Raw genomic sequence first — 22113 nt, forward strand, 5'->3', positions numbered from 1 at the left:
GTAGTAAAGATGGTTGGCAGCATGACATCATGGAAAGACTGTGGATTTTAATGTTAACACACCAATAAATTAGAATCCCTAGTATGTCAATATTATTAAGTATTAGATCTTGGGTGAGAAATTGACTTCACTTTTCTCATAAAATAGGAAGTAGTGATGCAGGATTTTTGGATGGCTTAAATGAGACAAGCATATTAATGCACTGAGCACAATACCTGACAAGGAATAAAACCTCAACTATGATGGTTTTTTATCTGACCTTTCTGGTCTTTGATTGATTTTAAAAGTTAATGACTTTCTGATTTTTTGACCCAGAGCTGTTGATAGTCACATGAGTCTGACAATAGTCCCAGAACCACAGAATAATTTAGGTGGTTGAGATGAAAAAAAACCACAACTTTTCAGTAATCTGCAGCTCTCTGAGTAGATAGTTCTCAAACTTACCCCCGGCAGAAAGGGCTGGAGAGCTTAGCACTTCCTACAGTAATGTCACCCCACAAACTACTTTGCTTAGCTCTCTCCATCTATGCTTCAACTCTTCTTGCCGAAGATCCAGCACTTAAATCCTTCACTATTGTACCCGAACTTGCATTGCTCACACCTCCCCTCCCTGCAACTTTCACTCCATTCTCGTCTTTCTTCAGCCCCCAATTACTCTTTTCCTAACGACTTTCAAAAGAACTGTCCCAGAGAAAGACAAATATCATATGATATCACTTATATGTGGAATCTAAAAAATAGTACAAATGAACTTATTTACAAAACAGAAACAGACTCACAGACATAGAAAACAAATTTATGGTTACCAAAGGGCAAGGGGGGGTGGGATAAATTGGGAGAAGGGGATTATCAGAGGCATGCTGTTAACAGATGCTACGTAAGATAGATAACCAACAAGGAATGGGAAAAAATCAGAAAGGAGTATAGATATATACATATATATGTATAACCAAATCACTTTGCAGTACACCTGAAATTAACACAATATTGTAAATCAACTATACTTCAGTTAAAAGAAAAGAACTGTCCCATGGTTCACATCATATGGAAATAAAATTCTCATGGTGACTGAAAAGTTATATGGGAAAAGCTTCACATAAGCTAAAATTTTGTATGGAACAAACTTTTGGTTAAGAATGGATCACTATACAACTTCAACTTGACCTTCCAAACTGCCTTCTATTAGTGGTCTCAAAATCTCTATTAGTTCTTTTCTTGGTTCCTTAATAGGCTTATCTCATCCTTAACAGCCAATGTTAGTTTTCCATTATTAAACTCTTACACTGTGGCAGGCACTCTACAACAGCCTAATCTCATTGAATGGTTATTGCAATCCTGCAAAGTAGTCCCATTTTTACCTACAAGGAAATTGAGGCTTATAGAGATTACATAACTTGCTCCAGATGATCAACCTTGGCTCTGAAATGGAAGCAAAGTTTATGGTAAAAAACAAACAGGATGGACAGTTGATAAGAACATCTCCAGTGAACAGAGGAAAATTCTGGTAAAGACTGATTTATTTTCCACCATGTTTCAATGTGTCCAAGAACCTCCAAGATTTCTGTTTTCCATGAAGCATGCAATTATGCTTATTCTAACACTACTGAAACCATTTCTCTGACTTATAAAATCTTTTTACTAAAAATATCATTTCCACAAGTCTTGAGTCCAGTCATGGAAATAAGTGGTACCAAGCTCAGACGAAAAGGTTTTCCTTACCTATTTCCTATTACTATATGAAAAAAGTGATACTGAATTTTATTCTTAGGGTAGATAGACATCCATATATATATATATTTATGGCTTAGTTATATTTTGGCTTGGAGGTAGAGAGTTAAATGACATAATTCCTGGTTGTTTTTAGGATTGGCTAGTTATAACAGAAACTCCAAATAATTGTGATTGAAAGAAGACAGATGTTTATTACTTTCTTTATTACTTTCTTTACCTTCAGTGTAAAAACTGAAGGAAGGAAGCTCAGGGCTGTTTTGGTGGCTCCATAGTTATTTGGGAACTTAGTGACTTCCAAATTTCCACTCCATGTTTCCCATAGTGTAGTTCTCATTCTCCTGGTCTAAGGTGGATGGATTCATTTCCTGGGGCTGCTGTAACAAGTAACCACAAACTTGGTGGCTTAAAGCAACAGAAATTTATTCTCTCACAGTTATAGAAGCTCAAAGTCTGGAATCTGGGATCAAACCAGGAAGGCTTTCTCTGGCGGCATCTTGGGGACAGTCCATTCCTTGCCTCTTCCAGCTCCTGGTGGCCGTGGCATTTCTTAGCTTGTGGCCACACCACTCTAATCTCTGCCTCCATAGTCACATGGTCTTCTCTTTTTTCTGTGGCAAATCTCCCTCAGTCACTCTCATAAAGATGGGTGTATGATTGCATTTAGAGCCCACAGGGATAATCCAATGTGATCGCCCTGTCTCGAGATCTTTAATTTAATCACAACCGCAGAGTTCTTGTTTGTAATATTAGGTAACATTCACAGGTTCCAGGGACTAGGATGTGTATCTCTTTTGGGAACAGGAGGGGAGAGACAGCATCCAGATTACCACAATAGATCTCTAGCCATTTTATCCCTGTTTCAAGAAAGAGCACTGAGGAAGGGGAAGAGAAGGGACATACCCACTCCCTTTAAGAACGTGTTTCAAAAATTGCAGGCATCATTTCCTCTCACTTTCCACCAGCCACATCTCAGTCACATGGTCACAGTTAGCTTCAAGTTAGGCTGGGAATTAAAGTCTTTTATTCCAATTGATTATGATCTCAGTTTTACATAGGAGGGCAGAAGAGATATTACAGGACAAATAACATCGGTTATCACCTGCCACTTTGGCCACCCAGATATTCATATACACCTTTCTTTCCAGAAACCCCTCCTCCTCAGTCTCTCTCCAAGGGAGAGATTTCCAAAGTGCATCAAGTCTGGGATATCTGCATTGATGGGCGGTTATCTCATCTCTAACAGACACATACATGGCTCCACATAGTCCAGTGATCTGCCCCCAACAAAAATATACCTCAGTGCTTCAAAAACGTGGCATCCACAATTAAAAACTCCCATTTAGAAAATGGAGAATGGGAAACAGAACCATCTTGGAAGTGATCGTATCTTGTTGGGCAGGAATAATGATGACTCCCTTCTTGTTAGTAGGGTAAGTTCCCAGGTTATTGCATCTGAAAGCGCCTTTGAGTGGACTTCCTTGATCACTGTTCTCCATGGCTCATCTGAGGTGGGCATTGGAGAGGGCGCCCTTTTAAAATCTGTATGGTTTTTGTAGCCTGCCCCTCACTGGTACTGGTTCAGAGGTCAAATGTTTGGTTTCAGTCCCAAGCTTTTGGGATTGAACAGGATTTGGGTTTTTCTGGTAATATCATTTCTTCAAAAATCGAGTGGACTTCCAGTTTATTTGCTTCTGGTCAGTTCTATGTGTTAATAATAGATAAATATCTTCTAGAGTCAGAGTTTTTAAGAGTGAAGAGACACAGGTCTTTTACTTATTGCCTCTGGGCTCTCTGCCCATTCCCCTTTTTTCATGCTTCAGCCTGGTTTTCTTAAAGCCATTTGAAACAAAGAACCAGGATGGGAGACAAGACTCTTCATCTGATCTTTGCCACTGAGCTGGCTCCCATTGTCTGGCAGAGAAAGATTAACTACAGGTGCTTGGGAAAGTCTCAGAGGCACCATCTTATCTTTTGCGAAGTCTGCACCTTTGCAGCCTTTACTTAAGACTGCTCCAGTCTGAGGTAGAAAAGCAGTTAGCTTTTTCAATCTTATAAGGTCCAAACTGCTGACTGTTAGGAATATGGACTTTGGACCCAAATTGCCAAGTTCAAACCAGGTTCCTCACTTATCAGATGTGCAACTGGCAACTTACTTAACCTCTTTGGTTCTCATCTGCAAAATGGGGCTAAAAACAGTATCTGTTTCATTGTGTTGCTTGAAGATTAAGTCACTTAAGACATATAAAGCACTACAATGGTGCCTGGCACAGAATCAGCAGCGTGTATCTGTAGTTAGTATTAACTTACTAATATAACAGTACTGGACTCTTGGTCAACTTGTATTGCAGGATGTAGTCTGTTACCAGACTGATTAGTACCCAAATGAGTTCACCTCTTTTGTAGACTCTCCTAAAGCAGTAAGAAGTAACAAACATAAGACCTCTTGAATTTTTCCTACGATTTCCCCTAATGCTAGAGCCATAGCCTGTGGTCTGCTTTCTAAGATGCCATAGGCATCATTTCATCAAATATTTTGCTGTAACATAACAAGAGTATTTAGCTTTTCACCTTCCATTATCTGAGGCATCAGTATCTACATTTTAGACTTTGTCACGACCAACTCTCTACTTTCAGGCATCCAATTCTGTATCCATTAGGGTTTATATTTGTCAGCTCCTAATAGAGATCTTAAATACAGGAAACATAAACAAGATGAATCTTCATTTCCTTTTGCATAAAAGTCTGGATTGAGGTAGTTTAGATGATTCCACAGTGATTCAATAGTCAGATCTGGGGCACACGATGCTTCCAGTTTTCACGTCACCATTGCAAGGATGCTTCCTTACCCTCACAGTTCAAGATAATAGCCAGCCATCACACCCATGTCCAAGCAGCAGGAAGGAGGGAGGGGAGAAGGAGGAAATGTTTCAGAAGTTGAGCATGACATATCCAGGACTTGTCACAGGGTCACACCTAGTCAGGGAGATTGAAAAATGTGGTGTTGCCTCCAGTGTGTTTGCCAAACCCAAAATCAGACGTTCTGTTATCATAGGAGACAGTGAAAACAAGCCCTATGAGATGAGCAGAAGCCTCTGCCACATTCACTGAAAATGGTTCATTCTTTAGCTTAACATAATGTCTTTAAAAAATGCCTAAGCCATGACCTTTCATTCTATCTTTATTCCCTACTACACAATAATGTAAAACCAGTGGGTGCTATGTATTCAATAAAAAATAAAACCCAATATCTTACATCAAATGACAATTCTATCCTGAAATTGTTATGGTTTTCCCTTAGGATATAACTGCATTTCCTAAAATTGAAATTAACTTGCATTTGTATTTTAAAAATAAAGACCAAACTATTTGCATGTTTGTGTAACATATGGTTGGTAGAGGTTTATTTTATTTACACTAAAAAAAAATACCTATTTTAACCCCTATGCTTCCTAAACTTGCATACAGCAAAATTATATTCTTAGAAGGTATAATAACCAAAATATCTGAGTTAAAATGAAAATCAGGATATTCCAGTATACTGAATATTTAGAGGAGATGTGAAAGACTGAACAGCTTCCATTAAATTTTTTTCTTTTCCTTTTTCAGATTATCTTCATGAGAAAAACAAAATTGAATTAGCAAAAAACTAATATTGGGAGTTTTTAACTGCCATAAAACTTCAAATTAAAAAAAAAATTACAATTAGCTAAAGAAGACTAAGCAATATATAAATGGCTTGTTTTGTTTCTTCATCAACCAACATTGCTGTATCTACGCCTAAGCTTTTTTTTTTTTTTTCTTTTTTTGGTTGGTTGGTTTTGTTTGGTTTTGTTTTGGGTGATGTTCAGCATTTTGTGTCCTGATAGGAATTTTAATGAATGTAAAACAAAAGCACTGGTACCAAGCTGAGCCCAGTGGATGAATCAGGTATGCGTGTGTATTCACTGCACTCATTACTGACAATTTTCTTGTGCCCAAATGTCAGTCAATCAGACATGTCACCAGAGAGGCATATTTTTAAAAGATCTGGACACGTTTTAAAAAATAGGTAGACTTCAGAGATGGAATTAAAAGGAAATTTACAAGACCACTATGCAAGTCTGAAACATTCTGCACAGTTTCCCTGTTTCAGACACAATGGAAGTAGAAGCAGGACCCGGCCTGAGAAAGCGTCTGCTTTGGACATAACTCTTCGACATGTCACTGAGATAAAGTGCTTCCTCGGAGCCAGGAGGCATTAACCATTTCCTTTTGCAGTCAGTCCAGTTCTTAAATAGAGTAACGGCTAATTTATTTTTTTCCTTCATCTTTAGAATACTAATGTGGGCCACAGGTATTCAGAGTTTATTGGTGTAACACATTTTACAACAAAAAAAGGAATTTCTATAAGTTTCAACAGGGTACAAAAGAGATATGACCCATTTCCACTGGTTAACACTTAGTTATATTTTACTTAACCAGAAAGGATTATATTTTACTTGTCCAGAAAGGATTCAAAGCAACCTACTGGAATTTTCAGTTTAACTCACTGCCCTTACCCTCATCTGAAGGTGACTTCAATATCTGAGCAACTCTTTCCAGGCCTCAGTTTTGCATGGTCTAAAACTAGGATGGGCCTTCCTCAGCTTCTGTTTTAAAACTCTTCAAAGGTTTTCATCCTCCAAGGTCAAGTTCTTTAACATGGCGTACAAGCCCTTCATGCTCTCACCTCCTCCTGCCACCAAAGTTTCATGTTTTCCCTGATAGCATATGACTTAGCCAGAACGTTAAACAAAATATTTTAAAGAACATTCTAATGGAAAGAAAGCAGATGCACATGAAAATGAAGTTTAAATGATGACCAAATGGTTTGTTTAAGGTATTGGCCAATTGTGCGTTATTTTGTTACTCTTTGTGTGTATTAAAGTATTTGTGTCAAACTTTAGAATGATTAGTGCTTTTTTAATTTATAATTCATTTTTTTGTTTTGCACTGCCATATAGCAAAAACTTTGAATAGCGTACATGTCCATCAAATTGTGGTTTGCTTAAATTAACTATAGTAGGTTATAATGTAGTGCATACATGGTATGATTTCATTTTACAAAAAAAATCAGTAATGTATAAGAATATATAGAAATCATATAAAAGGGCTTGGAAAATATTTGGCAAGATAGTAATAGCAGTTATCTTTGAATGGGTGGGATTACTGTATTCTTTATATTTACTCTATTTTTGTTTTTTTCCTGAAGTACTAATTCATTGCTTTTTTTTAATGAGGAAAAAGTAATAGAAGAAACTAATGATGAAAGAAGCTACCTTTTAATGAATGAGAGGTTACTGTGTGCTGGGCCCTGTGGGAGCTTTTAGTTTTAATTGTCTGTTTTAATCCTCAATAATTCTGTGAAGTAGAGATGATGAATGTCATTTTATCAATGTAAAAATAGGATGCCAAGTTCAGGTTCAAGGCCATATTGTCGCTATGTCCAGACATGGGATTTGCACACAGACCAACCATGCTTCTAAATAGTCATTATACTTCCTGCTACTGATGGATATTTAGGTTGTGCTTTCAACTATTAAAAATAGCCCAAGGAAGAAATAAATAGCTAAGCAATTAGTTCAAAATTTTAAAAAGCAAAATTAAAATTAAAAAGCCATTTTACAAATCAATAATGCTTCAAGCCATATGGACGATTTATTTCATAGTGCACCAAAATGAGCAAACTTTGAGGGGAAAAAAGTAACTAGCGACACTCATTTCAACAACAAAAAAATTTTTTAAGGGAATTGTTATGTTGATCATCTGTTCAAAAAAATTTAGAATCAAATTGCTTTAGAGACAAATTATCTAGAGTCCCCTGGCCCCCATAGGCACTTACTTGGCACCCACTGTAGCCATTTTGGACTACTTCATACTTCCACATGTAGTGAAGAATGGTTGGAATCTTGACCTTCATGCATGCCCTAGAATTCTCTTTCTACTACTTAGTAGCTCTTTTTTTTTTTTTTTTTTTTCTTAGTAGCTCTGATTAATTCTTCAGGGTTCTGACTCTACTCTCCCAACAGGCTTCCATTTCCAACTGAAGGTGAGTTAAACTCAATTTCACTGTCCTCCCACCTCTGAAACACATAACAGCTAACATGGCAGATCAAGTGGCCAAGCCAATATGGCCTTGGCTAACCAAAACAGAAACAGCCACGCAGAAGTCCCACTACAAACCTGCTGGAAAGATCACGTGTATTATCTCTCCAATAGGTACCTAAGCTACTTGAGGACAGAGGGCACCTGATATTTAATTTTATGTCACAGGGCATATTAGCTATACTGGAGCTGAATTAGGATGGCAAATAGAGCAGTTCTCAAGCATATACACCTCTTTCTTTGGTCTAGAATGCTCAGGGAACTTCTTACCCATCACAGAATATGTGGTATTCACAGAAACAGTGCTTTGGTTACCAGTCTGATTTCCCTGGAACTCCAAAATGTCATCGGAAAGCGCATGGAACCTGCCCACCATTGGTGTTCGACATATGCAGATATACCTAGTAAAGGGACGGAGGTGGGGAGAAGGAGCCAGACTTCATTAGAAGACTGTGGGGCCCTTAAAGGAAAAAGCCTCAAGTCAAATCTGGCAGGCAGGGCCTGACCCCTCAGTGGGCACTGTGTGAAAGGGGAGCAGTAGTTCCACATGTAAGTGAGATGGCTGGTGACCAATTCCCCACTCAGCACCCTCCAAACTAATCCAGAATATCTGTACCCCAGATGGAAGAAGGGTATTAAAAAAATAAAATTAGAATATTACCAGGGGTGCAAGCATTTCTCAGTTAGATCCACCCCTCTGTACTAAAAGGCATTGAGGTGAGAAAGGTAGACATGTCCTCTGGTCTGTGGAGAGAGAGTCATCAAAATTCAAAGTCAGAAATAAAAGGAATCCAAATCAGAAAAGAAGAAGTAAAGCTGCCACTGTTTGCAGATGACATGATACTATACATAGAGAATCCTAAAGATGCTACCAGAAAACTACTAGAGCTAATCAAAGAATTTGGTAAAGTAGCAGGATACAAAATTAATGCACAGAAATCTCTTGCATTCCTATACACTAATGATGAAAAATATGAAAGAGAAATTAAGGAAACACTCCCATTTACCACTGCAACAAAAAGAATAAAATACCTAGAAATAAACCTACCTAAGGAGACAAAAGACCTGTATGCAGAAAACTATAAGACACTGATGAAAGAAATTAAAAATGATACAAACAGATGGAGAGATATACCATGTTCTTGGATTGGAAAAATGAACATTGTGAAAATGACTATACTACCCAAAGCAATCTACAGATTCAATGCAATCTCTATCAAACTACCAATGGCATTTTTCACAGAACTAGAACAAAAAATTTCACAATTTGTATGGAAACACAAAAGACCCCAAATAGCCAAAGCAATCTTGAGAAAGAAAAACGGAGCTGGAGGAATCAGGCTCCTGGACTTCAGACTATACTACAAAGCTACAGTAATCAAGACAGTATGGTACTGGCACAAAACCAGAAATATAGATCAATGGAACAGGATAGAAAGCCCAGAGATAAACCCACACACATATGGTCACCTTATTTTTGATAAAGGAGGCAAGAATATACAATGGAGAAAAGAGAGTCTCTTCAATAAGTGGTGCTGGGAAACAGGACAGCTACATGTAAAAGAATAAAATTAGAACACTCCTTAACACCATACACAAAAATAAACTCAAAGTGGATTCAAGACCTAAATGTAAGGCCAGACACTATAAAATTCTTAGAGGAAAACATAAGCAGAACACTCTATGACATAAATCACAGCAAGATCCTTTTTGACCCACCTCCTCGAGAAATGGAAATAAAAACAAAAATAAACAAATGGGACCTAATGAAACTTAAAAGCTTTTGCACAGCAAAGGAAACCATAAACAAGACAAAAAGACAACTCTCAGAATGGGAGAAGATATTTGCAAACGAAGCTACTAACAAAGGATTAATCTCCAAAATATACAAGCAGCTCATGCAGCTCAATACCAAAAAAACAAACAACTCAGTCCAAAAATGGGTAGAAGACCTAAACAGACATTTCTCCAAAGAAGATATACAGATTGCCAACAAACACATGAAAGGATGCTCAACATCACTAATCATCAGAGAAATGCAAATCAAAACTATAGTGAGGTATCACCTCACACCAGTCAGAATGGCCATCGTCAAAAAATCTACAAACAATAAATGCTGGAGAGGGTGTGGAGAAAAGGGAACCCTTTTGCACTGTTGGTGGGAATGTAAATTGATACAGCCACTATGGAGAACAGAATGGAGGTTCCTTAAAAAACTAAAAATAGAACTACCATATGACCCAGCAATCCCACTACTGGGCATATACCCTGAGAAAACCATAATTCAAAAAGAGTCATGTACCACAATGTTCATTGCAGCTCTGTTTACAATAGTCAGAACATGGAAGCAACCTAAGTGTCCATTGACAGATAAATGGATAAAGAAGGTGTGGCACATATATACAATGGAATATTACTCAGTCATAAAAAGAAACAAAATTGAGTTATTTGTAGTGAGGTGGATGGACCTAGAGTCTGTCGTACAGAGTGAAGTAAGTCAGAAAGAGAAAAACAAATACTGTATGCTAACACATATATATGGAATCTAAAAAAAAAGGTTCTGAAGAACCTAGAGGCAGGACAGGAATAAAGACGCAGATGTAGAGGATGGACTTGAGGACACGGGGAGGGGGAAGGGTAAGCTGGGATGAAGTGAGAGAGTGGCATGGACATATATACACTACCAAATATTAAATAGATAGCTATTGGGAAGCAGCCACATAGCACAGGGAGATCAGCTCGGTGCTTTGTGACCACCTAGAGGGGTGAGTTAGGGAGGGTGGGAGGGAGATGCAAGAGGGAGGAGATAAGCGGATATATGTATATGTATATCTGATTCACTTTGTTATACAGCAGAAACTAACACACCATTGTAAAGCAATTATACTCCAATAAAGATGTTAAAAAAAACCCCAAAAAACCTTAGGCAAGGGACTTCCCTGGTTGTCTAGTTGGTAAGACTCCATGCCCCCAATGCAGGGGGCCTGGGTTCGATCCCTGGTCGGGGAGCTAGATTTCTCCATTGTAAGGTTGCCACTTTTCGTTTATTGTTAATAAGTGATATATGAGCTAATACTTTGAAACTATGTGAATAGCCTTTTCCCCAACCCAATGATTTTAGATCCATTGATGATCCTTATTTGAATAAATTATTACACTGAAAAAAAAAATTCAAAGTCAGATACATGAGCGCTCTAGGAGAGTGTGGGAATCCTGTTTCCCAAGGGTGTGGACAGACAGGACGTCTCCATCATAAAGATGCTTCATTATATTACTACAGCTGCCATAACAAACTACCACAAACTTGGTGGCTTAAAACAACACAAATTTATGATTTTATAGTTCAGAAGTCTGAGATGAGTTTCACTGGCCTAAAATCAAGGTGTTAGTGGGTCTGGGCTCCTGTTGAAGGTTCTGGTGGAGTATCTGTTACCTTGCCTTTTCCAGCTTCTAGAGGCCACTCACATTCCTCGGATGGTGACCCCTTCAAAAGCCAGCAATGGTGGGTCAAGTCCTTCTTATTTTGCATCAGTCTGACCTCCCCTTTTGTCAACCTCTTGCATCTAAGGATCTTTGTGATTACATTAGGCCTACCTGGATAATCCAGAATAGTCTCCTTATTTTAAGGTCAATTGATTAGTGACCTTAATGCAATCTGTAACCTGAATTCCTTTTTTGCCACGCAACATAACATTTTCATACGTTCTGGGGAATTAGGTCCTGGACATCTTTTGGGGGGGCCATTATTCTGCCTACCACACATGACTAAACAGATTATACCTAGGAAGACAAGAGCAGTAGCAGCATTGAGTGAAGGATGACGCCTGGATGGGCCTGGCTGTGACACAGGAACAAAGAAAGACCTCAGAGGAACATCAGACAAGGAGGCAGAGGGAAAGCTACCATCAGGCAGTGAGAGCAGGAGCCGCTGGAGCAGTGGACAGATGATGTGGTTACATGTAGGCAGCTCATCCGTATCCCCACCCCACAGGATTCCTAGAGAGTTAAGAAAGGAAGGGCCGACACACTGTCTCTTAGTATTTAGGAACTAATCGGTGAACCTATAGACAAACTGGAGAATATTATTATCAAGAACATACATATTGGTGGATTCTGGGCTACTTCTTGGCTCCACTTACAGAACCCTCGAGATTCTCTACTATTCGAGAAGGCACGGGCTTGGAGAATCAACATGTAGAATTGCTGAATGACATCAAATTTGTTCTCACTGACTGATCCATCATGGACATTACTCTTTAACATACATCTTCAAGGTAGAATAACATATGGTTTAAAGCAGTTTTTCAGTAATTACGTGCTAAATGAACACACGAGTGAATGCTCTCATCTCAGGTAGCATTTGGCAGAGTGGACAGATCGCTTCTGAGTAGTTTAAAAAAAATTCTTAAATTACATTTCTATAAAGATGAAAGTATATTTCCTCCTTTTCATTAAGCTAATCTTCTCTGGCATACTCAGCCCTTCAAAATTTGTTATTTATTTTATTTTTTAATGGGAAAACCAAACAAAACTTAATAACATGTATACATGGGAGAGACCCAGGAAAACTGAGTAACTCCTGTTATTTATTTTAGAATTGGAATTCAAATACATTTACAATTACATACTGGTTGGCCAGAGGGTGGACATTTGAAAAAAAAAAATCAGTGTTTGTAGTAGCTATGTGAGCTATAAAATCAATTTGAAAAAAATCGGTTATTATACACACAGAAAAGTTGTAAAACAATGGCTGATTCTATGACTTCATATAGACATATAAATCCAATGTGATTGTGGCTCTTAAATAAAAGATAAACTGCCATAATTATTATAATACATCTACCACATGATTTTCAACCTTAAAGTCATTTCTCCAAGAAAATTCTCTTAATTGAACATTAAAGGATGGGTTGTAGATCGGGGTGGAAGATGTTTTCTATGCTTTACTTGAGGATGACAAGAGGAGACAATTTATTTTACTCCAGACACTGAAATGTCTAATACCCCTCAGTGCTGTGCCTTGCCCTTACATCTCCCACTGCTAATCTTTGTCTAGGTGAATTGGTAGACAGAGCGCTTAGCAGCAGGACAGTGAGATGCATAGCTAAGTACAGCTACTCTATTTTCAGACAGATAAGTGATCACTTGTTCTGAGATATTGCATATAGATGAACACAGTAGACAGCAATATCTATAAACAGAAATTTGTGGGATTCAATTCATGGATCCAAAAGTTATTTTTATATTAATACCTTTCCTGGCTCATGTAGAATATTTATTTCCTGTCTTTTCTCATGACACACTCAGGGTTCAAGGAAGAAAACTCTTGATTTAGGTTACTTTATACAAAACCAAATGCATTTAGTCTACAACACACCATCTACGGTGATTCATGATCACACAAGTTACATGTCTGACTTCTAATTAGCTTTGCTTTACCAACTGCTAATTTTATAAGTAGCTCCTCGAGAGCCAAAAGCTGGATGATTTGCCAGGGATCAAAGTCATGAAAAGGGAGGCAGTTTCTTGGGTTCATTATAAGATTTTGACCAAGCCACCTTTCTACAAACAAGCTTATAATCTCCTGTTCTTTTTCTATCTCACAGGAATGTTGCAAAGAGAAATTGCAAACAATATGGTTGCTTCTAATTATAATAATATATTGAAGTTAATGTTAATTGAGATGAAGGCACAATTAAATGTTTTTATGAGGCTAAATTTCCCTTTTCAGTTTTAAAAGAACCCAGTCCTCTACATTTAGGTTTAAATATATTGCCTTAATTCAACCCAAACCAACAAGATTGCCTGGGAGTCAATTTTGGGGAATCTGCTTGAGAACATTCAAATTAACGTCAACATATAATATGGTACAGCAACTATACTTCAATAAAAAATAATAAAATAAAAATAAAATTTAAATAAGCATTTATCCCCATACACACACCCATTACAAATAAAAATAAACAACTGAGTTAGATAAATACAAAAATAAATAAATAAAATAAAACAGATAAGTAACAAGGATATACTGTATAACACAGGGAATTATACGTATTATAATAACGTTTAATGGAGTATAATCTGTAAAAATACTGAATCACAATGCTGTACATCTGAAACTAATATGATATTGTAAATCAAATATTCTTCAATAAAAAAATAAATTGACATTCAAATATTTCTATATAAATGAGTGGTATTTAAATCTGTGATCAAAAGAATTTTGAATATTGCTTCTAGGGCTCAGAGAAAGGGGCGGGGGGCAGACAGGAGCAAGAGTGGTGGGGTCAGTGATGCCTCAGAGGGAGAATATCACTGGGGTCTAGAGCATGAGCTTTAGGCTCAAGAAGACCAAGATAGTTTGAAATCCTGTCTGCCAAGTCACGATCTCTCTCCAAGCCTCAGTGTCCTTCTCTTTTAAAATAGGGGCAGCAGTAGTAACTCCTCATGGATTTATCGTAAGGAACACTGATCTAATGCATGGACGCGTCTTAGCACAATGCCGGACACTAGCAACTCTCCTGTGACGATCGGCTGCCTTTAAAAAACACTGTTACTATAGGAGAAGGAGAGAGAAGAGGGAGAGGAAGAAGAGAAGGAAGGAAAGCAGAGGATGGGGAAGGAGGAAGGAGACGGGGAGGAGGTCCAAGGGCATATCTCCTGGACGAGATAGCTCAGGGTATGCTGCAGGGCTGTGGCTCCCGAGCAAAGCTACAGACGTTAGAAAAAAGTGAACCAGGGAGGAAAGAAAGTGCCAGCCTCATGTGGAGACTTGAGTTGATACTGAGAGGAAAACCAAGGACACTGCATCCATTTAAAGCTCTAAAATGAATCAAGCCACAAAATGTCAGGGAGACCAGTGACCGGAGGAACCTCCAACATGCCTGGGAGACCCAGGCAAATGTCAGGCAGTCGTCAAGGGGAATTCAGGGAGTAACTCATGAACCCAGATGAGTCCCCCAGAGCACAAACCCTTCATCCAGAAGAGGGACAACCTGGGGGACTGTGGATGCTTAAATATTTTGTTTGTATTGTGCCCAGTTTGGTTTGGGCATCTGAGTGAGATCTACTTTGCAGAAGGCAATCACAGGGAAATGGTAATAACGGTCCTAGGAAAATGAGATAGTACCTCAAGGAGCTCACAGTAGAATGTGGAAAAGATGAATACATGAAAACTATACACAATGGTGCCAGCCATTAGATGAACACACAAACGGAAGCTGTATACAGTGGTGCAAGCGTATACCAAGTGTTTGGGGAGCCGAGAGAAGAGTGCAGTCAGTCAGCCTGGATGGAGACAGGAAAGGCCTGGAAGAGTATGCAACTCTGGAGTCAGAGGACACGTTCACCAGGAGAGCAGAAGAAAGGGACATTCTGAGTGAGGGAACAGCAAGAGCAGTCATGCAGGTGTGAAAGGGGATGGCAAATTTGGGACACCGGGTATGGTGGTGTCCCAACATCAAGGGTATGTGTACCAGTGACTTTAACATCAAGGGTATGTGTACCAGTGACTCAGTGACGGGAGGAAGGAAAGCAAAGGAGATGGGAGTGAAAGGAAAGCCTTGGCTGTTTTGGGAAGTGTCCCCATGTGTCATGTGTATTGATAAATCCGTTCTTAGAAGTACATTATTCTGTGCGTAATGGGTCACAATAATTACATGACCCTATGTATAATATATTTATGTGAGTATATTGATTTATTGTTTACAGAATATGTCTGCATCTTATTTAATTTTTATAGCAGCACAGGAGGATAGGTCGTGCCATCCCTGGATTTGCAAATGAGGACAAAGTCTGAAAAAACATTAGTAGGTTGCATGCCTGGGGTTGCTGTGCATTGACCAAGACTGGCTGCCTCGGTATTCATTCATATTCAGCAAACATGTACTGAGTTCCTACTCTACTTCCAAGTGCTCTGATAGACGCTGGGAATACAAAGAATGCTCAAATGAATATGCAGAAAGGAGGGGAAACTATTATATAAAGGATGAATTAAAATATAATGAAGTAAAAACTACTATAAGGATGTGCATGAGATTGCAACTCAGAATATGCACAGAGAGACATAGGAAGAGCTGCCCAGAACCGGTGCCACCCGAACTATGAGTGGGTGTTCAGGGGTGGAAGAGAGAAAGGTTGGTCCAGGCCTGGGACCTGCATATGTAAAGCCATGGAAACACGAGCGAGTATCACATGAGGCCAGACCGTGAGCAGTTCAGGGAGGATAGTCTTGGGTTGCAGATGAAAGACATAGGAGCTAGATCAAAAAAAGTCTTTGCAGGCTACATTCGAAGGTTTGAATTTTCATGCTGTAAGTGGCTGGGATCTACTGGAGTATTTTAATAGTGTGAGTGTCAAGATCAGATTTGTTATTCAGAAAGCACACTCTGACAGCAGTTCAGTGGGTGGAAAGGAAAGTGGTTACCCTGGAGACGGGCAGACCCAGTAGAAAGCTATGACAATAATCCAGGAGAGAGAAAATGAGGATAGTGGTTGGAGGAATGAGCAGATTCAAAGACATTTTGGAAAATTCACTGGCTATAAATGCTGAATGAAAGGAAGACTCAAGAATGATGGTCAGGTTTCTGGCTTGGACATCTAGGAAAATCATTAATCAAGATGTAGAGTTCCAAAGGAACAGAAGATTTGGAGGAAAATATTATGAGTATATATGGGATGAGTTGATTTTGAGGTGCCTCTGGGACTTCTGGAGGACATGGTTAATATAATATATTTAAAATTCAGAAGAAGATTATGACTAAAGACATAGATTTAAGAGTAATCATCAAATAGTTTGTTGTTAAAATTTTGACAGTCTCCAAAACTACAAGATCTGGGTACCATTGCTTCTACCCAATTCATTTGCACCATCTCTGAAGTAAGTACTAGATCAAGCTTTGTTCCAAAGTACAAATTAGCATAGCAGCTCAGTAAACAATGTCTCTGAGTTTCTGGAAAGAAAGATGTTCAGTCACCATAAGGCCCAGAATTAATGAAAATCATGGAAATAATAGCTCTATTCTCCAGTTGCTTTTGAACCTCAAATCACTCTTTGGCAACAAGGTAAGAATTTACAGAAACTGCTGAAAAGACCTTCTGGTAAATAGGGCAGCAAAAAGAGTTTGTTTTTAGTATTCATTCTAAACCATATATGTGGTTGTATTTTGAAACTCTAGTTCACATACTTGACCTGAATTCCTTTTCTAATTGGAAAGTCAATTTTGATTTTGATTATAGGATAAAATTTCTTTAGAAAAAAATCTCCCATGAAAGTTAGTTCCTTCTCATTATATTTTTTACTAGATAAAATTACAAGAATTGAATGATATGTGCATATGTAATGGATGTAGTATGCCTATATTTTATTAGAAGGCAATTCTTAGAGGAAAAATATTTTTGCTCAGCTGCGGATAAACATCAACAACATAACTTCAAATGAAAGTTGTTATTTCTTTCAGGTTGGGTAGAGATGACCATAATGTTAGAGCAGAGTGTTATAGTCATTAATGCTTGGGAAAAACACTAAAAATCAATATTTTGTCTCCAAATTGTCACAGATATGAAACAATCAATCCCACTACTTTTCTGTTCTTATCCCCACACTTCCGAATTTGGATCGTAGTGGAAAGAGGAGAAGATTAATTTGTCACTTCATATATTTTGTCACCAGAATGAATATCAAGAAGGAAGGAAGGAAATTACAACAGAAGCTTTACACATTTACTCTCCTCACATTAGTTTTCACAATAGTCACAGAGCTATACATTTAAAACTATTAAAACAATAATAGTAAAATGATTAAAGCAGTAACAATTACATGATAAATGCTCCATAAGTATTCAATAGTCTTATTACTAACTAGATATATCTCCACTCTTTACCTGAGGAATCCCATACGCAGGGGGTTAAATATCTCTCCAAAGTGACATAGCTAGTAAGGGATGGGTCCAGGATGGGAACCCAGGTTTGCTTGCCTCCAGAGCTTATGCTTTTTCTATTATTCTATACTGCCACTTAGTGACAAGTAAATTTAGTCCCTACTGAAAACAGTATTCCCTTACAGAATATTCTCATGGAGAGACTACTAAAATAGGTGTATAAAAAATAATCCAACTTCTATCCTTTGATAGCTGATTCCAAGTAATCTTTCGATTTACCTGTGTCTTAGTTTTCTCATTTGGAAAATAGAGATGTCATTACTTTCCTTCTTTGCCAATATACTATTCAAATATTCAATATACTGTAATAGATTACAGTTTCTATGTTACAACTTTGGTATACAGTATCTCTTTTGATCTTCAGAATAAACCTAATTTGACCTAATGGAAAGCACATCAAATTTCCAGTTCCACAAACTTGGGCACATTGCTTAAGTTAATGAAGTTTTTTGAGTCTCTGTTTTCTCACTTATACAAAGGCTAGAGGATGAATTAGATGTTCTCACTGGTCCTTTAACAATTTTATAAAATGGGGCTGTGTAGGAATTATTCCAAAGTTTAGATGTGGGAAAAGGCTCAGAGCAGATCAATGGTTTTCCCAGAGGGTGTTCAGAAAATAAATGATGAAATCCTAGGACCTGGGATTTTTGACTCCTAATGCAAGTTCCTTTCTATTCTACTGAGCTACACTTTATTCTGATGGGCAAAGACACATTAATTATGCTTGATATGAGTGATAATTCGACTCAACAGATGATTGCTTTGCCTTTAGGTAGATTGATAAACTTCAAAGTAATTAGCATCTACAATTGCTAAAGTGAGATCTGAATGACTTGGTGACCTGCCAAAAGAAAACAGTTGGCACCAGGCTTTGTGAGTTGCCCTTCATCAGCAAGCTTCATTTTAACACAGCAAAGTTCACCCTGCCTCTACCTGAATTGCCCTCTTGAAACAAGTAACCAGTGTATCTTTCTCTTGAATTGGCTGGCACTGCTGTGATATCAGTTATCACATAATATTCCAAAAGGCAATTGTGATCTTTAGCTTCAAGGTGTTGGCAATCCACTTGGAGAAAATGAAGTTTGATGTTAAGCACCTGGCAGTTTCTATCACAGCTGGATTGAACAAAAGGGTCCTTACATCACCTGGAATATCACTGAGTACTGTATAAATGTGACTCAATATTTAAACTGGGTGAGAAGTCATAAAACCTCAGGTTTCACAAAAGTAGAGCTTCAACTAACACAGCTATCAGGATCTTGGGAATCATTTAGTTTAGTCACCTTATTTTGTAAATGAAGAATTTACCACATTTATACGGGCAGGGGAAGAAGGAATTGGAGCTGGAGTTTCATTAGCTAACTTGTTTTAGGGAACTACAGAAGTAAATGGGTGCTTGGCGAACACCAACTACACGAGAGGCACCAGGCATTTTCTAAATGCGTGTTGACGTTCCTCGTATAAATCCAAACTATTCCAGCATTGCTTCGGAAGCAAGCATCGCAACCCTTAGAAATGCTGGAACCCAAGAGAGGTAATAAAATGCAGCAGCCCCTCCTCCTTTCTTGCTCTAACCATTATCCACCAGCTTCTCTGGTCCATTTTTCACATGGTCATTACTGACTATGTCCTTCCTAAGGCACTGTTTCCCCTCCAAAAACAGTCCGACAAGGCAACTCATACCCTACCTGCTATAGACTGAATGGTTGTGCCTCTCCAAAATTCATATATTGAAATTTGAACCCCCATTGTGATGGTATTAGGAGATGGGGCTTCTGGGAGGTGAGAATAGCTTCCTCAGGGATGGGATTAATGCCCTTATAGAACAGATCCCAAAGAGCTCTCTCACCCCTTCCACCAGGTGAGAACACAACAAGAAGACGGTTATCTATGAAACAGGAAGTGGGGCTCTCACCAGACACTGAGCATGCTGGCACCTTGATCTTGGACTTTACAGCCTCCAGAACTGTGAGAAATAAATTTCTGTTTTAGCCCCCCAGTCTATGGGATTCTGTTATAGCAGCCCAAACGGACTAAGACACTGCCCGTGTTTTTCTAATAATGTGCTCTCCCCTCTCTCCGTCTCTCTCAGTTGCCCTGTATCACTGTCACCAGTTCTGTTTATGGCTTGGAGAGTGGCAAGAATGCAAGGGCTCGCTATTGGATCTGTTTCAGATAAAAGCTAACAATTATTCTGGAGAACAAAATGCTATACTCATCCAAGTAATGCAGTGGAGGCTTTTCTCTAGGTCACGACTATCTTCAGTTCCCAAGCCTTCTCCGTCCAGCTGTGCTTAATAAGCCCAGGGTGCACACAATGATCTTCCACTTACATCTTCAACTGGATGAAAGATGATGGGGAGGCACATAGGTGGTCCAAGGGGTCAGTCTTCCAGAACGAAGAAAAAGAAAGTGGCTCTGATATCACTACCCAGGAAAGACCTAAAGCTGTTTGGTGTGGCCAGAAGAATATGATTTTCCTGAGTGACCTGCCAAAGAAGTCTCATTACTCTGTAGCACCTCCCTCTCTCTCTCTCACCATATGTGTGTGTGTGTGTGTGTGTATATATATATACATACATACATATATATATATATATTCAGAGCATAGTTTCTTTCCCAGCCCTGGAAAAGATGGTGGAACAGCCCGACTTTCTCTCCCTCCTTCTACCTTCAAACTGCAAGATATTAATTTTGTGTGTCTTTTCTTTTTCAAGGCTGTCTTGATGTTCACCATAACCTGAGCTCATCTGGATAAAAGCATGATTTAGGACAAGGTACTCAGAGAATCACAATCCTGAGTCCAGAGCCTCCAGGGAGGAGCCAGGCTCCAAAGCTTACCGAGGAAAGAGCCGTCTGATATAATTTAAGAGACAGAATTCTCACCGGCCTGGATGGAAAGTGAAAACGTGATCGAGCTGCTTCTCACTGAGAACATAAAACACTGGCACCAAAAGTCTTGTTTTCTGTTTAATAAATTAAAGAAATCATCACAAATGGAACCTAGAGCTGAATGACCACATCATCATACATTCATTGCATATGATGAATAAATCACCTGTGTTTGATGGAGACATTCCCCAGAGTAACACTAAAGTAATGAAAATCATTAGGGATTGTTCTTTCTAGAGAAAGATGATGCCACTGACCTACCGACAGAGTCAGAATTGTTTTCAGCAGTGAGAAAGGATTTGCAACATAACAAATGAGAACTAATTGAAAGTGCCACCCATAGCTGTGAAGCAGAGAACATCCCGCAGAAGTTTTAGCCACATTGGTAGGCGATCCCGCATCATCGCTGCCGCAGCAATTCCGATTCTGATACACTGAAAACGGAGGACACAGGTTTGATGAAACCTCAAAATAATTAGTGCTTGATGCCTGTCCCCCATACACACAAAAACAATTTTGGCCATGGCAGTCTTTCCCCCCAAATTACAATTGTGTAAGTGATAAAATCTGGTATTGAAATAATATATATACACACACACAATTGTATTAAAACACGCAAAGAAAAGGGAAATAGGGAAATGACTAACTGTGAAACTAAACATTTTCAAAAATAACAACCATATTCCTAGATTGCCATTCTCTAGATAGTAAGTTGAACAAATATGTATTGTAACATAAGCAGAGGTGAAAGGTATTTTACTGGTAGCATTTGAATATGGCGGGGGGACTTCTGTTTTTGGCTATGAGGAAGTCATTTGTATCAGACTCATTCTCTGATAGAACAACTATAAAATCTGTGTGTGTTTTATTTTAAAGAAAATACTACTTGAATATTACAGAAAGAAACCAATGCAGCCAAGAGTTGAGGACTCTAGATCCTGAATCCTTGAAAGTTTTGCCAGGATTCCAGAGAAAAAGAAGATACTTCGATGTGCGCCTCACAAGCCCTTGGGGAACAGTCTGATTTGGGACACAGAGCATGGAAGCAAAACAGAGAACAGTGGTGTAGGGTTTGTAGCATTCTCACTACACTGCAGAGATAAAAATCAAAGTTTTAACTGAGGAAACAAGAAAATATTTGGAAATGAGTGACATGTGCAACGTAGAAAGAGTAGTGCTTAAGGTGAAAAAATTTAAGCTTTAAGTAAATTTACTAGAAGAGGGAGAAAAAAGCTAAAAATCAGTGATCCAAGTATCCAACTCAAAATCTAGAAGAAAGAACAATTAAACATATTAAATAAAAAGGATGGGAAGGAAATAACAATTAAAAAAAAAGAGATCAGTACTCAATGTAATAAAAAACAAATATTCAATTGGAAAAATTAAAGGGGTAAAAGTTGGTTATTTGAAAATATTAATATAATTTATA

The 22113-nt window shown here is 38.4% G+C and overlaps 1 protein-coding gene across 2 annotated transcripts in view; it reads right to left on the bottom strand.

Annotated features, from left to right (window-relative positions):
• Positions 1-22113, bottom strand: part of LOC309647474 (uncharacterized protein) — a 191516-nt gene that overhangs the window by 42359 nt on the left and 127044 nt on the right. Inside the window, exon 3 of one of the 2 annotated variants that reach the window (XM_082434909.1) lies at positions 9774-21118. The exons of the other annotated variant lie outside the window; for it this stretch is intronic. Within the exon in view, the coding sequence (XP_082291035.1) occupies positions 21005-21118 (114 nt within the window). The 3' untranslated portion in view covers positions 9774-21004. Of the gene's footprint in view, positions 1-9773; positions 21119-22113 lie in introns of those variants that run through there. 2 annotated transcript variants of the gene reach the window in all.

The sequence above is a fragment of the Balaenoptera physalus genome (assembly GCF_965194825.1).
Source record: "Balaenoptera physalus genome assembly, chromosome: 18".
Lineage (NCBI taxonomy): Eukaryota > Metazoa > Chordata > Mammalia > Artiodactyla > Balaenopteridae > Balaenoptera > Balaenoptera physalus.